Source organism: Falco naumanni, chromosome 6, assembly GCF_017639655.2.
Source record: "Falco naumanni isolate bFalNau1 chromosome 6, bFalNau1.pat, whole genome shotgun sequence".
Lineage (NCBI taxonomy): Eukaryota > Metazoa > Chordata > Aves > Falconiformes > Falconidae > Falco > Falco naumanni.
The window spans coordinates 89,831,452-89,854,800 of record NC_054059.1 but is presented as its reverse complement, the minus strand read 5'-3'; the positions used below and the strand labels follow the sequence as shown (position 1 = coordinate 89,854,800).

Here is a 23,349-nt window from a genome sequence, read left to right as displayed (position 1 = left end):
CCCGGCGGGGCGGGCGTGCGGCCCAGCCGGGCGGGGAGGGGAGAGGAGAGGAGGAGGAGGAGGAGGAGGAGGGTTGGGGGTGGTGAAACCTGGGGCGCGGCGGATCCGCCTCTTTCATTGATGAAATTTAAATTCCTGGGGGTTTGCCTGCCGCCCGCCGGCCCGGGAGGCACCGCTGGGCTGAGGGGCCAGGCGCGGCGGGCGGGCAGCTCCCAGGGGCCGGGGCCGCCGCTCGCTGCCGCCGCGCAGCCGCTCCGCCGGGCCTCGCTCCGCAGGGGCGCGGGGAGGCGGCCCCCAGCCCCGCGCTCCAGCCGCGGCGCGTCTGTACGCGCAAAGTGTGTGTTTTATTAAGCAGCCAAAATGTCGTCCTTTGCGAAAGGTAAGCTTGGCGTGCTTTCTAGAATTTTATTTTTTCCCCTTCAGATGTGCGTACGCTCCGCTTGTGCGTGTACGCGCTGCCTTTTTTATGATCCCCCCGTTTTCCCTCTCCCCGGCGCAGCGGTGGGTGCAGGCGCCCCGCCGGCACCCGAGGCGCAGTGTGCCGGGGCTCCCACCGCGCTCCCGGGGCTCCCACCGCGCTCCCGGGGCTCGGCTGCCGGCCGCACGGGGGAACCGGGGGAACCGGGCGGCTGTAGCGCCGGGGCTTCTCCCCACGGCTGGAGGGATCCAGGCGGGATCTGGAGTCTACAGGGCGATCCCGTAAGCGCAGATCTCCCCTCTCCGCTAAAGCCGTCTGTGAAGTTGGGGGAGGAAGAGCGCTGAGGTCGAACGTCTTCACTTTTTTTCAGAGTCTTGAGTGTATTTTGGCGTTTTCCGATGCCGGTGGGCTCCCGCCGCTTTCCTTTACTCTCCGCATGTGTGAGCATATGCGTACGTGGTCTGAGTTTCAGATTCCTTTATTGCAAAATAGGGAACCAGCCCACAAGAGGTCATTTTGGGAAGAAAAACGACTTTGGTGCATTGCCGTGGCAATTTTCTTTCTCTCCTATCCGGTATTCCTAATGGGGTGTGTGTGTGTGTGCTTTTTGTAATGAAATCCGTGTCTGTAGGTTTCCTCAGTGTAAATCCCTGCAGGCCTATCGACAAACGTGATGCTGCCTGTAGGAAGAACACGAATAGGTCTTTCGCTGTGTCAACTTGGACGTTGCAGGCAACCGAGGGCCTTGGCGGGCTTTGGGAAAGCCTGCCGCTCATCCCGTGGATGTGTAGGACTGCACAACACTTGCTGTGTAAATGCATCAGCTGTCTGCAAATGCCCTGTGGCACCTGGGCGAAATGCAGAGAGCTGAAGGAGGGAAGTATTACAGCCATGCTGCTCGGCAGGCTGCTCTGAAAGTTACCTAGATCATCCCCTTCTTGCTGTGAAAATACTTACAAAAATACATTCAGAATTGTTCTTTTCAAATGGTATTGGCTTATCTCAGCCTTCTGCTGAAGGTAGCCATCTTGCATGCAAGTGATATTGTTTATGAAACTGAAAGCTGAAGAAACCTATGTAAAGATCATAACCAGTTTTTAAAATATTACCAAAGATTTGACGATCCTAAAAGCTTTTAAAAAATTATCTGTCATTTAAAGTACTCTTATCACGCCGATCATACTAAAACATGTTGCCAGTGTCAAGTGATATTTTTAGCGTGAGGATCAGCTGTTCAGACTGAGAAACCCAGCTGTGTCTGACCATAACACCTGAACTCCTGGTGCATGCAGCTGGCAAGAACGGCTTCCTAGGTTGCAAACTTGTGCGTTGGCACAGGCTGACATGCTCATTCGTTCCACTAAGGAGAGAGCGAGCGCAGAGGTTTCACTTCATGTATGCTTCAGTCCAATGTATGTTGACAGATTTTGCCTCTAGTAGTAGGAAAAGAAAAACATTCGTAAAGGCTGAGTGGGTATGTTCCATTTTAGAAATCAAACGAAGTAATATTTATTAGCGTTGCACATTATAGTATGGGTATTTAAAGAGTAGGTTTTGTGCTCGTCAGGGATAAAAATTGCCTTGAACTTTCAGCGGAGTTGGTGGAAGTTGAGGCATTCAGCCTGTACCCTCAGCACAGAGTTCAAGGATGGAGTGTTTAAAGTTCAGCTGCATGCTTTTAACTTACTGGCTACCCTTCTAGATTTTTATGCATGTAGTCTGGCTCCAAGGGGACCTAAATAACTTTCTGCTGTAGATCTTTCTGTATACTTATTGGGATTGTGAAGGTAGCTGCAGTTCATAACCCTTAGCCCAAAAGATTTCCATTTTTTTCATGAGAGAGGGGACTTCTTGCTTGACTTGTCCCATGACTCCCTCCTGTACTGGGTCCTTATGTACCGAGTACCAAGGCAGTGAAGCTCTCTTCTGAGTGAATTAATGAACCAAACTAATAGATCTTAACACATTATCTGCTTTTAATGTGGAATAAGAGGAGGGATGGCCAGAAAGGAAGCACATGGAAGCCCCTGCGTAAGGGTCACTGCTCTTCTGTTCTCATGCAGTTTTCCTGAGGGCTTCTGTCCCTTATTTTGATTCTGATTGTGTACGAAGACTTTTTTATTAATCTGATTTGTCATATTTTGTTTTTTTGTATGTTTGTTATAAAGTTATGTATCATAAACCTGCAAGTACTCTGCCCTATGCTGTAGTTCATGCTGCGAGGGCAGGGGGCACGTTAGCAGTGAAAGCAGAGCACAAAAGCATGCTAGAAATAACAGTGGGGGCAGGAGGGCTTGAGTGAAAATCTCCACGCGTCAGACACCACTGCAAACTCCATTAAAGAGTTGTCCTTTCTCTGCTACTTAAGGAAGTACTTTCTATGGATGACATTGAAGTAAGATATCCTGGGTGGTCATTTTTGCAAAGCAGAGTGTTTTCTGAAATGTAGCTGTTTAGTCATGCGCTTCTGTGCTAATTTCCTGCGTGGGCCGGTTCCCCAAGAGTCTTCCACTACCTTATCCCACCCTTTTCTTCCTTCAGATGTGCACTCAAGAATACTGGTCCCGTAAAAGTGGACTTAGGCTGGAATCTGAGGCGCTGGTTGCAAAACAGCTTGGAAGAGGCATTTCTTTTTAAAAAATAATTTGGGAGTTTATGGCTGGACAAACCATGGAAATCTCTTCCTGCAATTATCCAACACCCCTGCCTCTCATGTGATTTTTAGAGGCACAATAACTGCTTTTCATTATAGCCTTTGGAAATTTTACTTGCCTGTAGGAAATAACTGCTTTCAGATACGTGGTCACGCTGGCCTTTCTACTTCCTCATTGCTGCTAGGGGAACAGGGAAATCAACCTTCACCCGGGCTGTTAAATTTAACAGCAGCTCATGTTAAAGGGCTGCAGTTGTCTTTCTGCTGGTGGTAGGCTGAGGTGCATAAATACCAGCTTCTTCCCAAAACCCCCGAGGGGCAGCAACTTGGGAACCACCAGTACAGAGTTTGTTGGTTTGGAGTGGATGCAGTGATGCTGCTGCTGTTGTCTGGCTTTGGGGAGCCTTTAGAGAGTGCTGTAGGTCCCCGACCAGTCCGAATCCTGGTGGACGTCTCTTAAGAGAAATGCTTAAAAGCCTCTGCCTTGCAGTGGCATGTTAAAAGCAGACAATCTTTTGAGTTGTTATTTCCCTTGGCTGCTTAGTAACAGTATCCAAATTCTTAGGTATGCAGAATAGATGCTTTTCCTGCACCAGGCAAACACATGTTTTTATGGACTCCAGCCATGTCTTTCCTTTCCCCAAAATAGTAATAGTGCTAATAGCACTAATAATGCTCTCCCTGAGCAACCGTGCCCTGGCATGTTGAATCTCGATGAGACCGAGTGGTTGCAGCAGTTGTTAAATGGTCGATGTGAAGCCTAAATATTCTGTGTTGCCAATGCAAGATGCAGCTGACGGCACTGATGGCTTAGGCGGTCTGCGTTTTGGTAAGAAATGTCCCATCTAGCTGGCTGGTCTGTGTGCTTGACACTTGGCGTTTGGAAAAAGCAACAGGTTTGCTTTGCTTCTCTGCGAGGACATTGGTGGTCACATGTGTTTAGCATTTGCTCATTAAGTTGTGGAGAATTTATAGTATTATTTTAAAAAAACCCACAAACCAGGACATTATCATGCATTTACTTTTATGGTGCCTTTTTCTTTTGATTTGTTTGTGATGTTACTTAAATCTCTAAATGCTTTTATCTGGTACATACAAGTGTTTGGGCTGATAGGAGCGAACAAGATTTTCCTACTTCCATGGCAGCCTGGGAAAGAGCCTAGCTGGCGCTGCCTTCCTCAGCCCCGGCGTCTCCACGGCACGAATGAAGGTCTCGGTTGAATACTTGGTATTTGCAGAGTTTCTTCTGAAACACGTTGCATCATATGGGGAGGTTCAGCTGTTTTACAGGCTGATGAACTGTGAGAAATGGCCACTGTTGTTGCTGTAACAGAAGTCCTGTATTACAACATGTTGCAGGGAGGATTGCAAACATATGAAAGTAGCTCCTAGCAGTTGTTTCTCTGGAAGTTTAAACAGTGTTTTGGTATGCATCCACCCAGAATGTGCGAATGATAAGACCGTACGTGTAGCAGTTCGGTAGGGAAGTATTAAGCTGGTATAGACCTCCTCCTTTTTCTGTAGGAGGAGGCGCTTCCTAATGAAGAGCTGTCCGTGTTTTTACGTATTTGACCTGGAAAGATACGCCTAACAGGCTTTCAACCGTTATCTGCTTTTACTACTAAATGAAGCATTTGATTAAAAAAGAGAACCTATTGTTCACTGTACTGTTCATCTTGAGCTGGCGTTCCCCGTGTTGCACCACACACAGTATGTGCACTGCAGCACTTGCCTTTTTTTTTTTTTTTTTTTTTTTTTTCCCCTCCCCTACCTGCAAAACAGTGCAGTCAGGAAAATGGCTTCTGTGGGCTTCAAAGCAAGGATTAGATACTGTCACTGAGTCTGAGGCTGTGGAATACTTTGCTTAAAAAAAAAAATTGTATTAAAATGCACTGCCATTGGCTTTCTTAGACATTCTCAATAGAATAGCCTTTTAGTGCGTGTTCTAAATAAGTAAACTTCAAACGCAGGTTCCTCTTCTAACAGTATTTTCTGGCAGCATTGCTCTGTTCACTTGCAAAGTTTCCTCCTGTCCCTTTTTGCACTAGTATTCAGAGTGTTTCTAAAATCCAGCTATATTTGGCAGTACATCACTCTCTGTGTTAAGAGAAATGATTACTCAAGGGATTTGGCAGAAATTAAATTAACTGAGGTCTTTAGAGAACATACTCAGAATGTCTTTTGAGAACACGCTCCCTTCAAGTGCTTTCTGCTGGAGAATAAAGTCATGTTATCTCCCGTTTCTTCCTGCGATGTGGACTTTACTGTGTAGAACATTTGTGTATTTACTCTTTTTCACATTTATGGAGCTTATCACTTTCAAAAGCAAAACAAATGCTGAAGTGATAGACAGACTAATTTTCTAGGTTGCTTAGTAACTGAAATGCATGCTGTAGTGTGAAAATACTCATGTGATAAAGTAAAGGAATATTTACTGGAACAAACTAAAAATTGTGTGATAACGCACTGTATAAATAATGAAAACATATGTTTTTATTCGCTTGTGTGAACAGAAGGATACCCTCAATCACAATGTTCTACATAAAAGAAATTTTTTAGTGAGAAGCTTTTTCACACTTCTACTTGCTAAAGTATATTGATGCGGTAGGATATGAATTCTTTGGCCCTCTAGCAAAAAAGCATCCTGCTGTGGATTTTTTGGACACTTCTTGAGATGTATCGTTGGTTTGGGGTTTTTTGAGTTTTGAGAGAAGGGTAGTTGTGCTTTGGCCCCAGTTTAAGGTCTCTTCTCCCAAGTCACCAAGAGTAAAAACTTAAGGTTCCTGGAGTGCTAGCACAGTAATAAAATGAGACTAGATTATAGGAGTTTATTAGTTTTTAGAAGAAAATTGAAGACTATTTGTAGTCTAAATAAGCTAGGTTTCTTCTTTTTCCTTTAACCCCTGTGTTTATTTTTATTTAAGATTTCAGCAAAGCAATGTCTCAAGCTGGCTCTTCACAGTTTCAGGAAGTCATTCGACAAGAGCTGGAGTATTCAATGAAAGTAGAACTTGATAAGATACTTGCGACTGCAACCTCAAATGAGCTAGAGGTAAGGAGCATGATGTTTGACTCAATTCAGAGCGTGAGAAGTTAGATGCAGGAAACTGAGGCAAATACTATACAGGGAAACAAATCACAGAATACCATGATCTTTATTTTTAGGATGTGCTCTGATCCTGTGTGGAAGAGTAGCCTGGATACAATGTCAGTAGGAGACTTTCAGTTCCATATAAACTGGGTGACAAGAGTTATTATGAAGTGTTTAATCATCTTTAGTTATTAAAGGTTTTATGTAATCTTTAATGGATTACAGAAGGGGAGGGTAAAGCTGTTACCATAAAGACTGGGCCAAATTCTGATGGTTGTGGTTTTGACTATAAAGACTTGTCTTTTAGGTATCCAAGTTGGTTTTGCACCTTTGAGCTTTTAGTGGAAATGGGCTTTTGGTACCTTTTAGAGTTTTACTTAAATTTTAGCATGTCAGTGCTGATGAAATTACTCTTGTGAATAGACTGTACATCAAGTCTGTAGAAATGTGTCTGTGATTGAATAGGCATGCATTAAACGCCAGCCTTAACTAATGCATTTCTTCTTGGTAGCACACTAAAAAGGACCTGGAAGGATTTAAGAAGCTATTTCATAGATTCCTGCAAGAAAAGGGACCATCTGTGGACTGGGGGAAGATTCAGAGACCTCCAGAAGATTCGGTAAGTTCCGATGAAGCGACAGCTTGGAGGGAACATAGAACTGATAATTGCTGCTTGTAGTAAATGATGTAGTTGCCCACAGAATGGATATCTGTGCCATGCTTTCATAAAATCACGTAGGACAGCACTTTGGGTTCTAACTGGAAAAAAATTATTTATTGACACATATGTTGTAGTGTTCCTCAGCATTGTGTCAGGTTCTTAACATATGTGTCAGGTTCTTTGGTGGTGTTTTGTTAGCTGCCTTTGAGCAGGGCAGCAAAGTGGGACAGATTCCATCTTACCATTTGGTACCTTCTCTGGAGTCCACGGTAGCTTGTGTTAGAGGGGAGGGAGGGCCCTTGTTGTTCCCATTTCCCTCCTGCCCGTGAAAGAAGGCTGCGTGTCTCAGATGAGACTGTTTCCAGCAATCCGTTCCGCTGAATAATTTGAAATGGACATATGGCAAGTGGGCTGTGTTGCATAGCTCATTTAGCAACTTCTGTAACCTGCAGCAGCTCAGTAAAAACGAGGGATCTGAGTAGTTGACTGAGGGGGGGCTGAGGGGGCGTAATTTTCATCTAATGTCATCTATGTTGTTGTAACTTATAACCTGCCACTTGAGCTGCTGCTGAAAAAGCGCTGAATATTTTTTTCAGCACTGTTTAGTACTGAAATAAATACTTGCTATTAAACCTAACCTCATTCTATTGATTCATCTGTGGCCTTAGGCTGTCTTTTGACTCTTGTGTATCTAACGGTGTAGTTGTGGTACGAATTCTTGCATTTCCCAGTGTAGTGATCTTGGCATATTGCAGGACTTCTGTGTCCTCACACGTTTGTGGTTCCTGTTAGCCTCTCTGTGGTGATTCAATCGAGGCTCTGTTTCCAACTGAAAGGCAGGCTGTCCAGTTACTTCCAGAACAGATGCAGTGCTGCTCTCTAAAGCGTTGGAAGAATGATGCTGTTTTAGAGCAAGTCTAGGGTTTTTCCAAGGTTGAGTGTTTTCTTTTAACTTCAAAAACATGTGATGTCTCTCTCTTCTGTACTGTAACACTGAATGAAGTGTTGCTTTGGGGATAAAAATCTACCTTCAGTAAAGAGGCCAGGGGGAGAAACTGGAGTTCTAGATAACATGACTTATAAGGAAGGCTGAAGAAAAGGGGATTGCTTCTAGTCTAGAGGGGGTGAGACTCTGGGGAGTGATAAGCCTGTTAAATACGTAAAAAGGTAGTTGGAACAATGAAAGAAATAACCTGTTCCCTGTGTCAAGATAAAGCCTGGGATTAAATGACAGCAATTTGATGCGACTGAATGGGCTGCTTTGTGGAGAGGGAGAGCTATTGTCTATTTTTAAAGTTTTGCACGCCTTCAATGGAAAAACTTTCATGTTCTGTGAAGGACTGAAAATTACCGGGTAGGACATCAGGAGCAAATGTCAAATGGGAGGATTATGGTAAGACACTGAAAGAGACCGATGGGAGATTCCCAGGCATGGCAGGGTGCTTAAAAGAGAACTTTGACAAAGGTCTAACTTAAGGTCACAGAGGGTGGGAAGGGGAGGGCAAGATCAGAATGAGTATCGCTCGGCTTCCTTATGGCCTGGCCTGGCTGGTTCTTGAATGTGCCCCTTAGCCATGTCGCAGCTTTTACAGAGAGAGAGAAAGTGAGAATCCTGCAAAATCAAGTCACTTTGGGTCAGGTGAGATGCATGCATCATTTTAAATGAAATTTTGCTTCCTAGCATGAACTCCAAATAAATAATCGTACTTGGTAAATGTCACAAAAGCAAGCTAGGGAAAAATAACCACAAACTAACTTCCTTCCATGCCTTCTTTACTTCATAGTAAGTATCTCTTTCTTTAGGATTACTTGGATGATACTTAAGGCTTCCTTATCTGACCGGAGGTGGGTTGAGGATGCTCAAAAACTGAGAGCAAGCTTAACTTTATTTTTCTTTTCTTTTTTTTTCCTTACCATAAGAGTTCCATCTCCCTACCCTTCTCAAACCCTGCTTGTATTCATCCTGCCTCCACCTCCTTTAATATGTCAGTCATGTAGAGGACGTACTGTGGAAAGCGAAACGTGTCTTACATGAAACCCTTTTCAAGTGACCTGCAGGGCAACTTCTCCTAAATTATTCTTTGCTGAGGGATATGACTTGTGGAATTACTAGATAAAAGTTGATTTCCTGAAGACCAGAATTACTAGTCTAGCTAGTATAGGTGAAAACAGTATGAGCTTTTAGAGGGTGTAAGAGCGATCATTTTAGAAGAGCTTCAGAATAAAGACTGCAGTACTGAGTTCTTTGGGACAAGTATCCATCTGTGAGTATACACAGATTGTTTGAGTGCTTCAGTTCTAGTTGGGTTTTTTTTCCTAGCTATAAAACCTCACAGTGCACTCCCCTCCTGGTCTTGTTAGACCGGCACAGAGGTTGGTACACACAAGACTTGTTGGGAAAGTTGGTAATCTTGGAACTGATTTATAACTGCCTGTATGGACGACCTTGTTTTATGAGGAGGTGGTGATGGAGGTGGGGTGCTCGGCTGCTTTTGAGAATCCCACACTACAAGGATCATAGCCTAGAAAACATTGACTTCCTCTCCCCGGTGTGAATTTATTTGCCTGTGATTGTTTTGGAGAATTGGTTTGCTGCTTGATCAGTCCAAAGCACTGAGAATTCTGGCAAGTGTAATCTTCAGCTGGTACCTAGCAGAGTTCAAAGGATCTGTCTAGGTATATATGTGTGTGTGTATGTATATACATACAGACATATGTGTGTGTGTATGTATCTATAAATAAAATAAAAACACTCAAATGTGCCAAAGCGTGGGGTCGTTGAGGTGGGGTTTTTTTTATTAACAGCTTAACAAAGTTCATTAATAGTTTATTGCGTTTATAGGCTTTGTCTTTTAATTTTCTATTTTACATAAGCTACTTCTGACTTTCAGATTAGGTTGGAAAGGTGTTTCAGGCTTTTGCCCAGTGCCATGGGAGTGTGCTATGCAGGAACAGAATTTCTGATCAGACTTCTTTGGGTCTTCTAACGTGTTATCCGCTGTACTTGTTCTTTGAATGTAACTTTCTGTTCTTCCCTGAAGCATCTGCTGACAGGTAAAGGCTCCTGTGAGTACACTGAAACAGAAATTATTGTTCTGTAATACTCCTTCATTTTTCTCTCCAATGGGAGGTTTCATCACTGACCTCCGTGTTTTCAGTGCAACAGCTAATACCAATGGCCAACAACTTGTAAGCTCCAGACTCCGATATCAGAAGATTGAACCCATTTCATGCCATATTGGTAAACCTCTGTCTTGTTTTTTCCTTCCTGATGCTTTGCTTCCATACGTCCAAAGGCTTACAGCGATACCTAGCATAGTTGGGACCGTTACGGTTACAGTTTTCAGAGAAGGTATACTTAGTCAGAGTGCCGGTTAACAAAGAGAGGCGGTAAAGCATGTAGACACGGCAAGTGTAATTTAACCCTGTTGATGGAGATTGCAGTGATCTGTTTGTTTGAATTGGAAGCAATAGCAACGCCCTGCTGGGAGGCCTCAGAGAGAACCAAAGTGATCAAGTTAACCTCAGAACAGCAATACAAAACATCATCTAGGAAGTGAAGAGAGCATCCAAAACAACGTGAGTTGTGAAAGGAGCTTGCTTGTTGGAAGGGTTTTTTTCCCCAGTGGCCAGATTCTTGTCTGCAGCTCAGGTTGTCATCGCAGTGAACTGCATCGTGAAGGAAAGAAATGAATGTCACTCTCTTCCTCAAAAGCAAAATGTCTTCCTAACCTTCAACTCTGGAAACAGCTTTTAAGGGTTCACTTGGTGCCATTTCTAAAACCATCCGTTGGTGCTGAGTCTTTCCTTGTTGTTCTGTAAGTACAAACTGACTAATATGGGTGTATTCCTTCCCAGTCTACCCACGATGACAGCCCTGATGCTCACTTTGTCTGTCTCTGACAAACGCTTGCAAACCTCCTTGCAGTAGGAGTATGCTTCTGAAATCTGTTAGTCAAACTCCCAACGTTGCCTTATGCAAACTGTTCTGAAAAATCACTTCTGTGACATTGTCTGCAAAACCAGAAGCAGCGAGATATGTCATCTCAGAAGAATTTCAAACGACAGTTTTGAGATGTGTCTCAAATGAGTAACGCTGTAGTCATGCATCTGTAAGGCACATCACCCTGCCTGTTTCTGTTCCTGAAGTATTTCCCCATCAGCACGCACTTGTCAAGTCCACTGCTCCAAACCCTTAGAGCGAGGTTTGATTTTTATTACTGGGGAGCACTTCTTACGCTGGTGTGTACGCTCATAGGTGATGAGGAGATTCTGGATGTTAGTGCCTACACGTGACTGGAACTGCTAGACGGTAGCGCTGGCATCCAGCAGTCCTGATGCTGCAACAATCCTGCTCAGATTTGAGATCTTGACATGTGTTATTCTCTGAATGAAGGACCCTTCAAGACCCAGGGCTTCGTTGCCAAGTTGTCACTTCCAGTGCCTCTGCCAGAAAAAACTGAAATATTTAGCAAGGCTGAGTTACAAGTTTTGTGTTGTAGCTGAACATCCACTGGACAAAGTCCTTGATGGAGGGCCTGGATGGAACCATTTAACTTCATCAGGATTTCACTCTGAGCTTTCTGCATAAGCTAGTTTCAGGCATGATAGTGAAGGCATGAAAAGGTAGTTGGCACTTCAGCAGAAGCAACTGATTTTGAGGCAGCCTGGCCCTGACTGAGTGGCAGACTGTTGTCTTTTTGGAGAGCCGTATTTTGAGTGATGCAAGAAGAACGCAGCGAGACTTGAAAGTTGAAATCATTTTTTGGCTGTTCAGACTGTCTGAACATTGTGGGTGTGACTCGCATCTGGCCCAGCTGAAGCTCAAACCTGAATGTTTTAAATCTGTTTGCAGTCTCATACAGAGTGTTACTGACCTTGGAGTGGATGGGAAGCAGTAAATCTCTTGAGTACATCTCTGTAGATCCTGCTGGTAGTGAATTGTTCATTAAGCTTTCTGATGTACCTTCAGCACGTTAAAATCAGTGTTTATCACCTCTTTGTTAATGAGAAGAATGGTGGTTGTTCAAGGTGCCTGCCCAGCCTGAACACAATCTCTATTGCTGACAAAACACAGCAAGATTCTGCTTTTTGCACGCTTCTGTTCCTGAAATGTTCTAGGAGCTTTAGAAGTTCCTGCGTATGTCCTGTGTGAAATGGCAGTGATTGCGCTATTGCCTGAGCCATGCTAACTGCACATGGAGCGATCTTATCTTTAAATATATACCGTAAGCTTTCCGGATCCTGTAAGGCAGAATTTCCCTAATGTGAGGGATCTGCTCTAATCTACTGCCTGTGGCATACCGGAATGCTGGAGTTGCGCAAACTCTGCTCTCTACCCCCGCACATCTGAGTAAGAAATATGACTCTTGTTCCAGTGCAGTGTGAATTTCCATTTGAACCTCAGCCTGACTTGCCCAAAGCAAACACATTTCTGGAAACTACTCTGTACGTATTTGGTTTTGGAAATCAGCTGTGGATCTTACACACCCCTTATCTGAACAAAAATCATTTTCCTGCTGCTAGAATACACACAGCACTGAAACACCAAGGCTTTTCTTGAAAAGAAAATCTCTAGAAGGACAGGCTAAAGGATAACTGTATTGATTTTGCTCTAACAGTTTTCACGTGACTCTTGCATTGTTACCTTTGTTTCTTTGATTTGGGTGCTCTGGATGAGGGGACAAGCAATGCCTAATGCAAGGCATGCTGTCATTACAAACCTGATTTTGCTCTCCATCACTAGCCCCTAGTGCAGCCCATGCTCTGTTTGCAAACCTGTAGGGTGTAGCTGTCGGCGAGGTGGAAGACTTCTGCAAGGCTTAATGTGAGCTGGATGAACACATCCTGAAAATTGTGGGATAAGAACTAGGAGCTTTCTTCCACTTCGTAGCACATTATTGGGAGAGAGGAATTATTTAATTGGACTAGTAGTTGGAATAAAAATTGGTTTAGACTGAGCCAAAGAACCAACCTTTTGCCAAGAATGTTGCCTCTGATAACCTCAGAGCAAAATATATATACATTAAAAAATAATAATCTGTTGCAAGTTTAAGCTGCTTAGGGGGGGAAAAGGTTTCGTGTCCTGCATGCAGGGCCTGTGTCCTTAAACTGGGGCCTGACTGAAGGGGGTCGCCTTACTGGGGAGGAGCGCTGGGTGGCTCACAAGGAGACCCCCTCTCCTTCGGCAGGGTGAGAGGAGAGAGTTGTGGTAAGTGATGTAACTGGCCTGACTTCTTCGTTAACCGCCTTCACCATTGAGTCAGTTCCCCCTGCCTGGAGGAGCAGAGACAGCTTTTCGTCTGGATGGAGCCGATTGTGACTGGTGTCACAAAGTCTATAGAAATTCTCAAGAAAAGAGGTTATTGTAGTAACAAATTCAGTTACTTGTATTGTAACAAATCAGATTACTGTAGACTCAGTTCTGCAAATGTTCTGTAGTGTCATAAATCACATAAATAAGCGTGGGTGCTATTGCCAAATCTTGAGTTTTGAAGATTTGTAAGAGAAAGCAATTCCCTTCCAAATATCTGACTGCTGGGGTTTTTTGTTTGTTTTTACAGATCCAGCCCTATGAGAAGATAAAGGCCAGAGGGCTGCCCGATAACATCGCTTCTGTCTTGAACAAGCTGGTGGTTGTGAAACTAAATGGTGGCTTGGGCACAAGCATGGGTTGTAAAGGCCCCAAAAGTCTTATCGGGGTGCGGAACGAGAACACCTTCTTGGATCTGACGGTTCAGCAGATTGAGGTAACTTCTGATGGGCTTTTCTTTCTATGCTGGAGGAAGCACCCTGAGCCTCTCCTGTGTGACCCTTTCAGAGACATCACAGTGGAGACTTGCCAAAAGGAAGAAGAGAGGGAAGGGAGGTCTGGAGTGGAGAATTTGGAAAGAATAGGCATGAAAGGGTTGAAGCAATTGGTGGTCCACTCCACACGTTAGCACAAGTGTAATCCAGCCTGTGCACACCAACCCGGACGGTGGTGATGGTGTCCAGAAACACGAGCAATCAAATCGGAGCTGGCATGGCACGGCTAACTCCTGGGCTCGTCTCTGAACTCCTCCAGCTGCAAGTTTAAGTTTAGATTTTTAAAAGCTTTTTTAACGTGCATTAGAACAAAGTCCTTCCGAGCAGCTCCAAGCTCCTTGTCAAATTAAAACTCATGCTGGAAGTGATTGCTGGCATTTTCTGCTGAAGAAAAAAAAGTAAAATAAAATAACAGCTGCTGGTGTTGAGAGAGGACATTTCAGCTGATGTTTTTAATGCAGAATATTTCTCTTACAGCATATAATTAAGATGGTCATCAGAGTAGGAAATTGGGTGCGCCTGTTCCAGAGTTTCTGGAGCTCCAACAATTTTTCCTCAGTGTGGGGGCTGTTTGGAGTGACTCTGCCCTATCTGTTAGACAGTTCTATAGCAGACTGAAATTTCTATCCACCTAATGCAGTCCTAATCCTTTGGTGTTACGGGCGCTTTCTCAGAAGTGTCACTGTGGAAGTCTCAAACTCCACCAGAGGGTAACAATCCCGGACACTCCACAGTGGATGAGGATGATCTGATGCACAAAGCTTAGAACTCACTGAAATATCTTTGATTTCTGCACTCGGTTTGTTGTGGAATGCCACCGTGTTTTCTGATTTTTGCCTGTGCTCTGCTGTGCACATGGGCTTTTGTGTATTTCAGCTCCATTCTATAGATTCTCGAATTATTAACGTGGTGACATGTCATTTGTTATGTATTCCTGGGACTATAGTCCATCTCACAGCCTGCCAAGGCGGCTCGAAAGCACTTACCAGAGAAGGTTTTCAAACTTCACCCTGACAGCCTTCAGTAATTTGAGGGAAAACATGCCTTTTGGCATCAACAGTAGGCTAAAATCTAAAATAATTATTATGTGGTGTCATGCTTTTCAAATTTTCAGTCTTGATGCAGATTTAATAATGATGAATTATACATTAATTAATGTGGACCGTATCTTTACTACTTACAGGGATTTGTTTTCCTTTACCTATTTATTATCTTTTCTCTCAACATAAGCACATCTCTCTTTTATCTCAGCATTTATTATTTCCAGTCATTTTTATCGAATGTCTTTCTCCCAGATCTTCAGGTGTTGGGAGTTAAAGCTAATAATACATGCTGAATTTACCGTTTCTTTCCCATCTCAGCATTTAAACAAATCCTACAACACCGATGTTCCTCTTGTTCTCATGAATTCTTTCAACACTGATGATGACACAAAGAAAATCTTGCAGAAATACAGTCACAGCCGTGTGAAGATATATACTTTTAATCAAAGCAGGTATCAAGCCACTTCTCCACTTGGGGTGAAAGGAAAAACTAGCTTGCATTTCTCCATGTTCCAGTGCTGTGAGGTTTTAGTTGGAGACACTGAGGTAGCAACAGTGTCTTCTGTACCCATGTTCAGTCTCTGTTTTGGGGCTCTTTGAAAGACCGAAACATCAAGGTGTTAAGCAGAGTCAAGGGCAATGTATTAGAACTAGGGAGAGGGGGGCGTGTGGGATGCAGTTTCTGAGAAACGTGTGAATAATGGTGTGCTGGGTGCTGGCCACTTCATTCCTGAACTTGCCTTTGGGGTCCCTGGGCTCGGGAGGGCGGGAGAGCGTGGGCTTCCTTACCAAGAACAAACTGAGTGGTTCGTGATGTCCGAGGCACACTTGGCATGCTCCGAACCTGCCTGGCCGAGGAAAGCTGGTTTACAGCATGGTCCGAGAGCTATGGCTGTAAATCCTTCACTGAGAGGTTGCATGCTGTACCTTCCCAGCAGTAGCTCAGTGTGTAGATGGGTCTTTCATTTCAGGGAATTTATGCCCGTCTAGAAGGCGTTACCTCCAAAAGCTGTGTGAAAAAGCACGTGTAGTTGCACCTTTACTATTGTATCGTGTTTTTCTTTTTGCTAGTCCAGCACTAGTGAGGACTTAACACAACCCATTGTCTTCCCAGGTATCCTAGGATTAACAAGGAAACTCTGCTTCCGATAGCCAAGGACGTGTCTTACTCAGGAGAGAATACGGAGTGCTGGTACCCCCCCGGCCATGGAGATATCTATGCCAGTTTCTATAACTCTGGTCTGCTGGATAACCTTATCGGAGAGGGGAAGGAGTACATTTTCGTGTCCAATATAGATAACTTGGGTGCCACTGTGGACCTTTACATTCTTAACCACCTTATGAACCCACCCAATGGAAAACGCTGTGAATTTGTCATGGAAGTCACCAACAAAACGAGGGCGGATGTGAAGGTAAAGAGGGAGACAGTTGTGTGAGTCTGTCTGAATGCCTGGCGTGCTGGTGGGGATCTCGGCTTCTTGTATGTCTGAATTCACGCATGGAGGAGAGACATTAAATCTTCCCATAGCTATTTTAGGCACCTTTTAACATATCAGCTGTGATCTAATCCGAGATGCACAAAATCAGTGAGTTTCTGAAGTTCCGATTCATGGAACAAACTGGATCTAGGTTCTGGGCAACCGCAGAGGACAGCCTGGGCTTGCCTGATTCCTGAAAACACCAGTGATTTCCGCAGGGTGTGGGTCACAGCCCCCATAGCTCCTCCAGCCTGTCACAGAGGAGTTTGAGGATAGCAGAAGCAGAGCACTGCGGGGTGGGATGCAGCGATTGTGTACCTGCTGCCTGAACACTGCGCAGGCTGCTTGCCGCGCTGCCGAGGTGTGCGCTGCCCGCGGCGCTTGGCACGGCTGCCACCCTGCTCCTGCCCCACCCGCCCCCCTTTGTTCAAAGTCCAGGTCTGACAGCTTGTCAGGTATTTATGGCACTTATCAAATACTTCTGGCATGCAGTGATTTGTGCCGTAACTGTGCTTTGCCTCTGCTCTTTTAAATGTGAGGATGGGGAGCAGACACTATTTTTCTCTGTATTCATTAGATATTAAGGTCTTACAAAGCCACCAAAATGCATGGTGGGAATACAGTTCAGGTTACTGAAGTACTGCTCGTTTCTCCTGTAAGTGCCACAAGTACAAAACTCTAAGATTTAATTTAGATTTTGCTCTGTAACCTAGCAAAGTACTGCTGAAGGTGATTTTTGACAACAGCAGCACTTGCAAAAGATTCTCAACTTTCATTAAAAGAATTAACTGTCTTAGAGTGCTGAAACATGATCGTTCAACGGTTCTGACTGTACTGCAAACATGCTCTATAATTAGTAACCTGGTAGCTGAACACAAGCAACGTGTTTTCACTGTGGTTCAACTTTAAATGCCAACAAAACAGCGCGTCCGGGTGAGGGAGGGTTTCTCTGGCATTTCATGAACAGGACTTAAAACTGCTGCTTTCGACCCTTGCAGGGTGGCACGCTTACACAATATGAAAACAAGCTGAGGCTCGTGGAGATAGCTCAGGTCCCAAAAGCACACGTGGATGAATTCAAGTCCGTGTCAAAATTCAAAATATTCAACACCAATAACTTGTGGATTGCTCTGTCTGCAATTAAAAGGCTGCAAGAGAAAAACGCTATCGATATGGAGATCATCGTTAACCCAAAGGTAATCAGCTAGGAAGGTTTTAGAGGAAACGGACTCAAAAGAGCGTTTGTTTCTAGGTAACTAGACAGGGACTGCTGCCTTCAAAAAGGAGCCAGCCTGTCTGTAAATGCAGAGCGCTGATTTACGCTCTAGTTCGGAGCCCCCTTACCTGCTGGTTGTGTTCATGTTGAGTTTTCTCTTCCAGACTCTGGATGGAGGCTTGAATGTTATCCAGTTGGAGACGGCAGTTGGTGCTGCTATTAAGAGTTTTGAGAACTCTCTGGGGATAAACGTACCTCGTAGTCGTTTTCTGCCTGTTAAGACCACGTCGGATCTCTTGCTTGTGATGTCCAATTTGTATAGCCTTAATGCTGGATCTCTAACCATGAGCGAGAAGCGTGAATTTCCAACAGTGCCTCTTGTGAAACTGGGAAGTTCTTTCACAAAGGTAAACTCCTATAATTATAGTTTGGTTTTACCTCTTTGAATAAAAACGCAGTCCATAGCAATAAATAAGTTAAAGTGAGGTTTATCTACCTCTGCCCATCTGGGAATTCCCTTTTGCTCCCAGTAAATAACTACTAGGCTGTTAGAATAAAACTACGTAATGTGCATGATGTCATACTGCTGTTGGGTGCTCTTTTACCCTGTTGCTTGAGGAAACAGCAGGTGAATGGGGTTGTGTGCGTGCTCTGGAGCTCACCCAGCTTTGGCAGGATACTGCCCTTACTGCTTCTCATAGTTACTGCTGAAAGAAATGACAATGCCACATTGCTTTCAAAGTAGCAACTCGTATTAAGTCAGATGTAGCTTAAAATCCACAGGTGGATTTTAAACTGTCTCTATTCTTTCCTTTCTCCAAAAGGTTCAAGATTACCTGCGGAGGTTTGAAAGTATTCCAGATATGCTGGAGCTGGATCATCTCACTGTTTCAGGTGATGTTACATTTGGGAAGAATGTTTCATTAAAGGTGAGTGTGTAACTAGGATGCTCCTGCAGTCACTCCTAGGGATTTAGCCGGCCCCAGGGTCGTGGGGGCTAAGGCTGAGGAGCGACCCTTCCGAAGGAGCGCTGGGTGTTCCTGCGGTAGCTGCCCCTGTACGGTCCCAGGGAGAGATGAGGTTTATCTGCGAACCTTGCGAACACCACAGACCACACGGCGCTGCTCAGAACAACACTTACACCCCCATCCTTCAGCTGTACAGCACCTGCCACCTCCCCTCCCAGGCCGGCCTTGCAGCCACAAGCCCCTTCCCGTCAGCTGGGGGTCCTCGATTTATTAGTAAATGCTGAGGCTGAGCAAGTTAGTTTCTCTCCAGTTCTCACTTGAGCTCAAGAACAACATTTTCGTGGCCCTGTTAATAGTCGAGGGCAGGTAGCTGCTCACACGGATCAGTGCCAGGGTGGCTGCAGCAGCCAGGCTTACGCACAGGTCTCTGTGCCCAGCTGCGATGGCGAGCTGTGCCACGCCGGTGCAGGGAACATTTTTCCACCTTTAAACGCAAGCAGACACTAAGAATGCTTACAGCAAGTGTGTGTCTTCGAATAAGGCATCAGCTCTGCTTGTAAACTGATAGTATCTACTATGCTGGTGATTATACTGTTTCCAGTATTGCTTGTTTAAAACCTTTGTTGTGGGGGGAAAAAAAGAAGTCTATGCAGAAACAATGCAACTAAACGCATCCAGGATCTGGCTCTGTTACAGCTGACACCGAACTGGTCCTCCTGAAACGCTGCTCTCCCTCATCCCAAGTCAGCAGGTCATAGAAAGTCTCTCAACACTTGTTTTCTTTCCTGTAACTCCAGGGAACAGTTATCATCATTGCAAATCACGGTGACAGGATTGACATCCCAGCTGGAGCTCTACTAGAGAACAAAATCGTGTCCGGCAACCTTCGGATCCTGGACCACTGAGTCGGCGTGAGGGCACGGTCAGTGCTGTAGGCGGCTGTGCTACCCCAGCCCCGTAATGGAAGACCCTTTTAAGCATTAGAAATATAAGTACACAGAGGGCCTATGCTTCGTCATCTTCACAGTACCCTGCAGTATTAATTTAAAAATTAATTTCTCTTGCTTATCTTGTTAAGCAGACACATAGCGCAATGGATGTGCGTAAGTAATGCTTCAGTCCTTAAAGAGATTCTGTAACTCAGTTAATATAACCTTGAAGTGCAATACTGTTTGTCTTGCGGTAAGATGGACAGATCTTCTTTGATAAGAAGTTAAGAGGCTTGCCTCTAACATTTAGTAGTTTTGAATTGCTTGTAACTGCAGAAATAAAGCTGTGAAGCAATACATGCGGGACAGCACGGTTAGCTACTCATGTGGCTTTTTATGAAGGCACAGTTGAAAACCAAAAGTTTCATTACTGCTAAATGGGCTGTTAAAACCCCTGTATTTCATGTGCTCACAACTCCTCCTGATCTATAGCCCTCGTGAACCTCCCTGGACTACAGTGGGATGGCCTGTCCCAGTTGTACATCAAGGCACTGGGGTAAGGCTGCCAGTACCTCCATTTCCATATTGTGAGAGCGGGAATCGTTGGTGTTCCAAACTCGCCCAAAGAATCTAATACTTGAGAAAAATGCCTCAGTATCCACGTGTGGTGTTTGCTTTTTCACATCCCATTTAAGACTGGATCTCCTGTTAATATCTTAATCCTTGATCTGCCCCCTTTTTTTCAATAAATGGATCACGTTGACTACACCCGTGTTCATATTGTCACAGCCATGTATGTTAATTTATCTTCTCCTGAGTAATTTCTAAATTTGTACAGGAATCGAAATCCCTGTCCTGATCACTATTGATTTCTTAATGTTTTTCTTGTATTTACATGCAGACAACTTTATTTTATAAGCTTAGTATAACACTGGTATGTATCATTAAAGAAGTTGGTCTTTAAAAACAACGGTGATTTTATAGCTTTATTTTGACTGACAATTAATGACATCTGCTGTTACGGTAACAGAAAAGCATGCCTGTCTGAAGAAACCATAGGCACACACACACACTGCAGACCATTCCATCGTACATCATTGTCACCGGGTTAGGCACTCGGACTACGGTTAGGTAAAGAGGTGTGAGGTGAAATACACAGGCACTTTTACTTAGTACTGGCAGCGTCCAGTCTTAAAAGGTAGTATTAAAAACTCTGAAATAAATTAATTTCAGTCGCACCTTCCTTAATGGCACAACCTTTTATAAGCAGCCTAAAAACTTTTAGAATTCTCCCCCCCCCCCCCATCATTTTCTGTGTCCTCTGAGTTTGTACACACTGCTCTGTGTCTCTGCTGCTCGCTCCCTGCTTCTAAAGTAAGTCCTGACACGCTCCCTGGCCTGGCCCTGCCTCGCCAGGGCTGGGCACCGCAGGAGACTGTCCCCACACCAGCCTTTTCCCTACTTTCCGATTCCAGTGGAAGCCCACTGTTAACGTTGTCACTGCTGACGACCACCGTGTCCCAGCTCTGCAGGGTAATGGCTTCAGTGAACCAACAACCTGTTAGAGAATCGTACCTTCGGATGGCAGTTTAGAGCCCAGCTGTGAGAAATGCCCTGAAACAGGACTGCTCCCTAACAAATCCGAATCCTATATGCAAGCACTCAAAAGACATTTATTTATATAAAGTTCTGTAAAAAAATAAATTTTAGAACAGCATAGTTTCATAGAGAAAAACATTTTCTACAGAGTTCCAACTGCAAGGTTTTTTTTATATTGTACCATCATTAAATAAGGTGGGACACCATGTGAATTTCATTGCACTAGAAGAAATGCAAAGCATCTTTTTAATATAAAGATATACAGAGCATTCTAGACAACTACAGCTGTGTTACAGCTATGTGTTCTTTTGGATTTGGTCCAAAGAAACCTGAGTCTGTTTCCAGAGAGAATGAAAAAACATTGCACAGACAGCTGATCACTTGTTTCTTGCTGAAGGACACTGAAAAGATCACTCCCTGCAGCTCGCTCTGAGCCTAGCTTCCCCGACTATCAATAGTGTCCTTTCTTGGACTCCGGTCTTAAGTATTCACCTCACAGTCGTTACGCTGCTTAGAAGAAAGTCGGTCTGTTGTCAGAGCCAAGTGACTGCTCCCGGTGGATTATCACCTCTTCTGCTCCCAAATTTCAGCCATGTTTAGGTCTAAGTTGTTAAGGCCTTTCAGAGCTTGAAGGTTTCCAGTGTAAAAAGCTACATCTGAAGTAACCAGTCTGCAGGGAAACACACAAGGTCAGCATGTGAACCTCCCCTCCACCCAGGGCGCTCAGAAAGACAGCCAGGGTTTGTTCATGACTCGGGCACGCAACAACAACGCCTGTCCAAACGCAATGCCTTGGTTAGGTATTTTAAGTATCGGTTCAAAACTCACCGCCTATGGATGTGGTTTACTTTACAGCAGTGATCATACATAACGTGATTACTACTAGGTGTAAAGGGAGATCAAGTGATGAGTTTGGAAAACTCAGGAATTAGGCACCTAAAGCTTCCACTCTCTTGCTGTAATCCCAGGTTTCTCTAGACTTAACACCCCCCCCCCCCCCCCCCGACTGCAGTGCAACTTAGTATATTAATTACTGCAACATTAACTTCTGTATTCTGGAAGGTTACTGTAAAAGCAATGGAACAGCAGAACAGTTCCATCCTTCCTAAGAGTTAAAATCCCTCCCAGACTGTTGAAACCTATCAGGGCATGACAGAAAGACAATCACGTTTCTAGCTGGAAAGCAGCAAGATGTAGGCATAAAAGTTGTGTTTTCATAGTAAAAAAAAAATTAACCAGGATTCACAGACCTGGATTTTTACTACTATTACAGAAACAGTTTAAAAACAGATCAGAAAAGTGCATTAAAAACTAGGTCAATGAAGACCGCTGGAGCGGGAGCAAGTAAAATGCAGTGTTTGATGTTTCCCCTCCCAGCCAGCCCAGCCACACGCTCTGACAGCTGCGGTCCAAGGGAAGGAACCGCTGCCCTGGAAGCAGCAGACTCGGGGCCATTCCTGCTTCCAGCTGCAGCCGAGAGACCCTTCTGACAGGGAGGACGGCTGTGCTGGGAAATACACCACCGCTGTCACCAGCAGCGCCGGCCCCCACCCTCCCACCCAAAAGATCCATTTAGGCCATCCAACCACAGGCATCAACCACAACCAAACGCGCAGGGGGAAGCCGGCACACATGCTGCTCAGGAGTAGAAACCCGAGCGCGGAACACTCCCAAACACGCCCTGGGCGTTCTCATTCCGGCTGGGGCTGCTGCAGCCCTGCTTCCTATTCAGTAAGCTCGTTGGCTTACAAACACCTTACCAAGTGCCAAAGGTAACTGGATGTTATCTTGCGAAACACCACGAGCACAGAAAACCATTTCAGATAAACTCTTTCACAGAGCACAAGGATGAATGAGCTTAGGCAGGACAAAAAAGAATAAACTGGCGGGAACAGAACTCTTCTTAATTCCAGCAACATTTGAAACGTATAAACTCCCCTCTCTGGCTTCTTCAACCTGAGACAATGCTTTCTTGCGTGTGGGTAGGCTGGCCGAATTACAGCCTTACTACGCTGCAAACAAGCAAGCCCAGGTCAATAAGAATGATCATAACCCCCTCCATTTCAGGGGACAACCCAACGTACAATAGCATTCGGCCTGCGAGAGGCCGTCCGCCTTCCTGGGAGGTGTGGGACGCCAGGCACAGCCAGCAACGCCCCCTCAGGACAGGCACCACTGACCTGGGCTGGTGGTGGAGGGCTGGGCTGGGGCAGGAAAGGGGAAAAGCTCCGTGAGCATAATCTCCCTTTCAAATCTAGTTCTGCTGTAAAAACAATTTCTGTATAGGAGCTGCCCATCACACAGATGAAATACTGCTTTTTCCCATTTTTCCTTTGCTAGTGCCCTATGAGTCATCATCCATGTTTCAAAACTGCTTCATGAATCAGGCAATTCTTGCGAATTAAACTGTGGCTACTGCTGTCACACCAAGGCAGAAAAAACAATCCACAAACCAAGGAAAGCTGCATCAGGTTTCCAGCAGGACA

At 44.7% G+C, this 23,349-nt stretch overlaps 2 protein-coding genes across 5 annotated transcripts in view; one reads left to right on the top strand and one right to left on the bottom strand.

Annotated features, from left to right (window-relative positions):
* Nucleotides 1-125: 125 nt before the first annotated feature.
* On the top strand, nt 126-20,234 carry UGP2 (UDP-glucose pyrophosphorylase 2). The gene is made up of 10 exons (XM_040597199.1): nt 126-379; nt 5,996-6,123; nt 6,674-6,781; nt 13,387-13,572; nt 14,992-15,125; nt 15,788-16,085; nt 17,150-17,347; nt 17,532-17,774; nt 18,192-18,296; nt 19,133-20,234. Exons 1-10 carry the CDS (start codon nt 361-363, stop codon nt 19,238-19,240), a joined length of 1,527 nt encoding a protein of 508 aa, XP_040453133.1. The 5' UTR covers nt 126-360; the 3' UTR covers nt 19,241-20,234.
* A 2-nt stretch (nt 20,235-20,236) lies between these two features.
* VPS54 (VPS54 subunit of GARP complex) overlaps nt 20,237-23,349 on the bottom strand; it is a 53,457-nt gene continuing 50,344 nt past the window's right edge. For all 4 annotated transcript variants that reach the window (XM_040597195.1, XM_040597197.1, XM_040597196.1 and 1 more), the window contains one exon: nt 20,237-21,533. In XM_040597195.1, the coding sequence (XP_040453129.1) occupies nt 21,428-21,533 (106 nt within the window). In that variant the 3' untranslated portion in view covers nt 20,237-21,427. The remainder of the gene's footprint in view (nt 21,534-23,349) is intronic.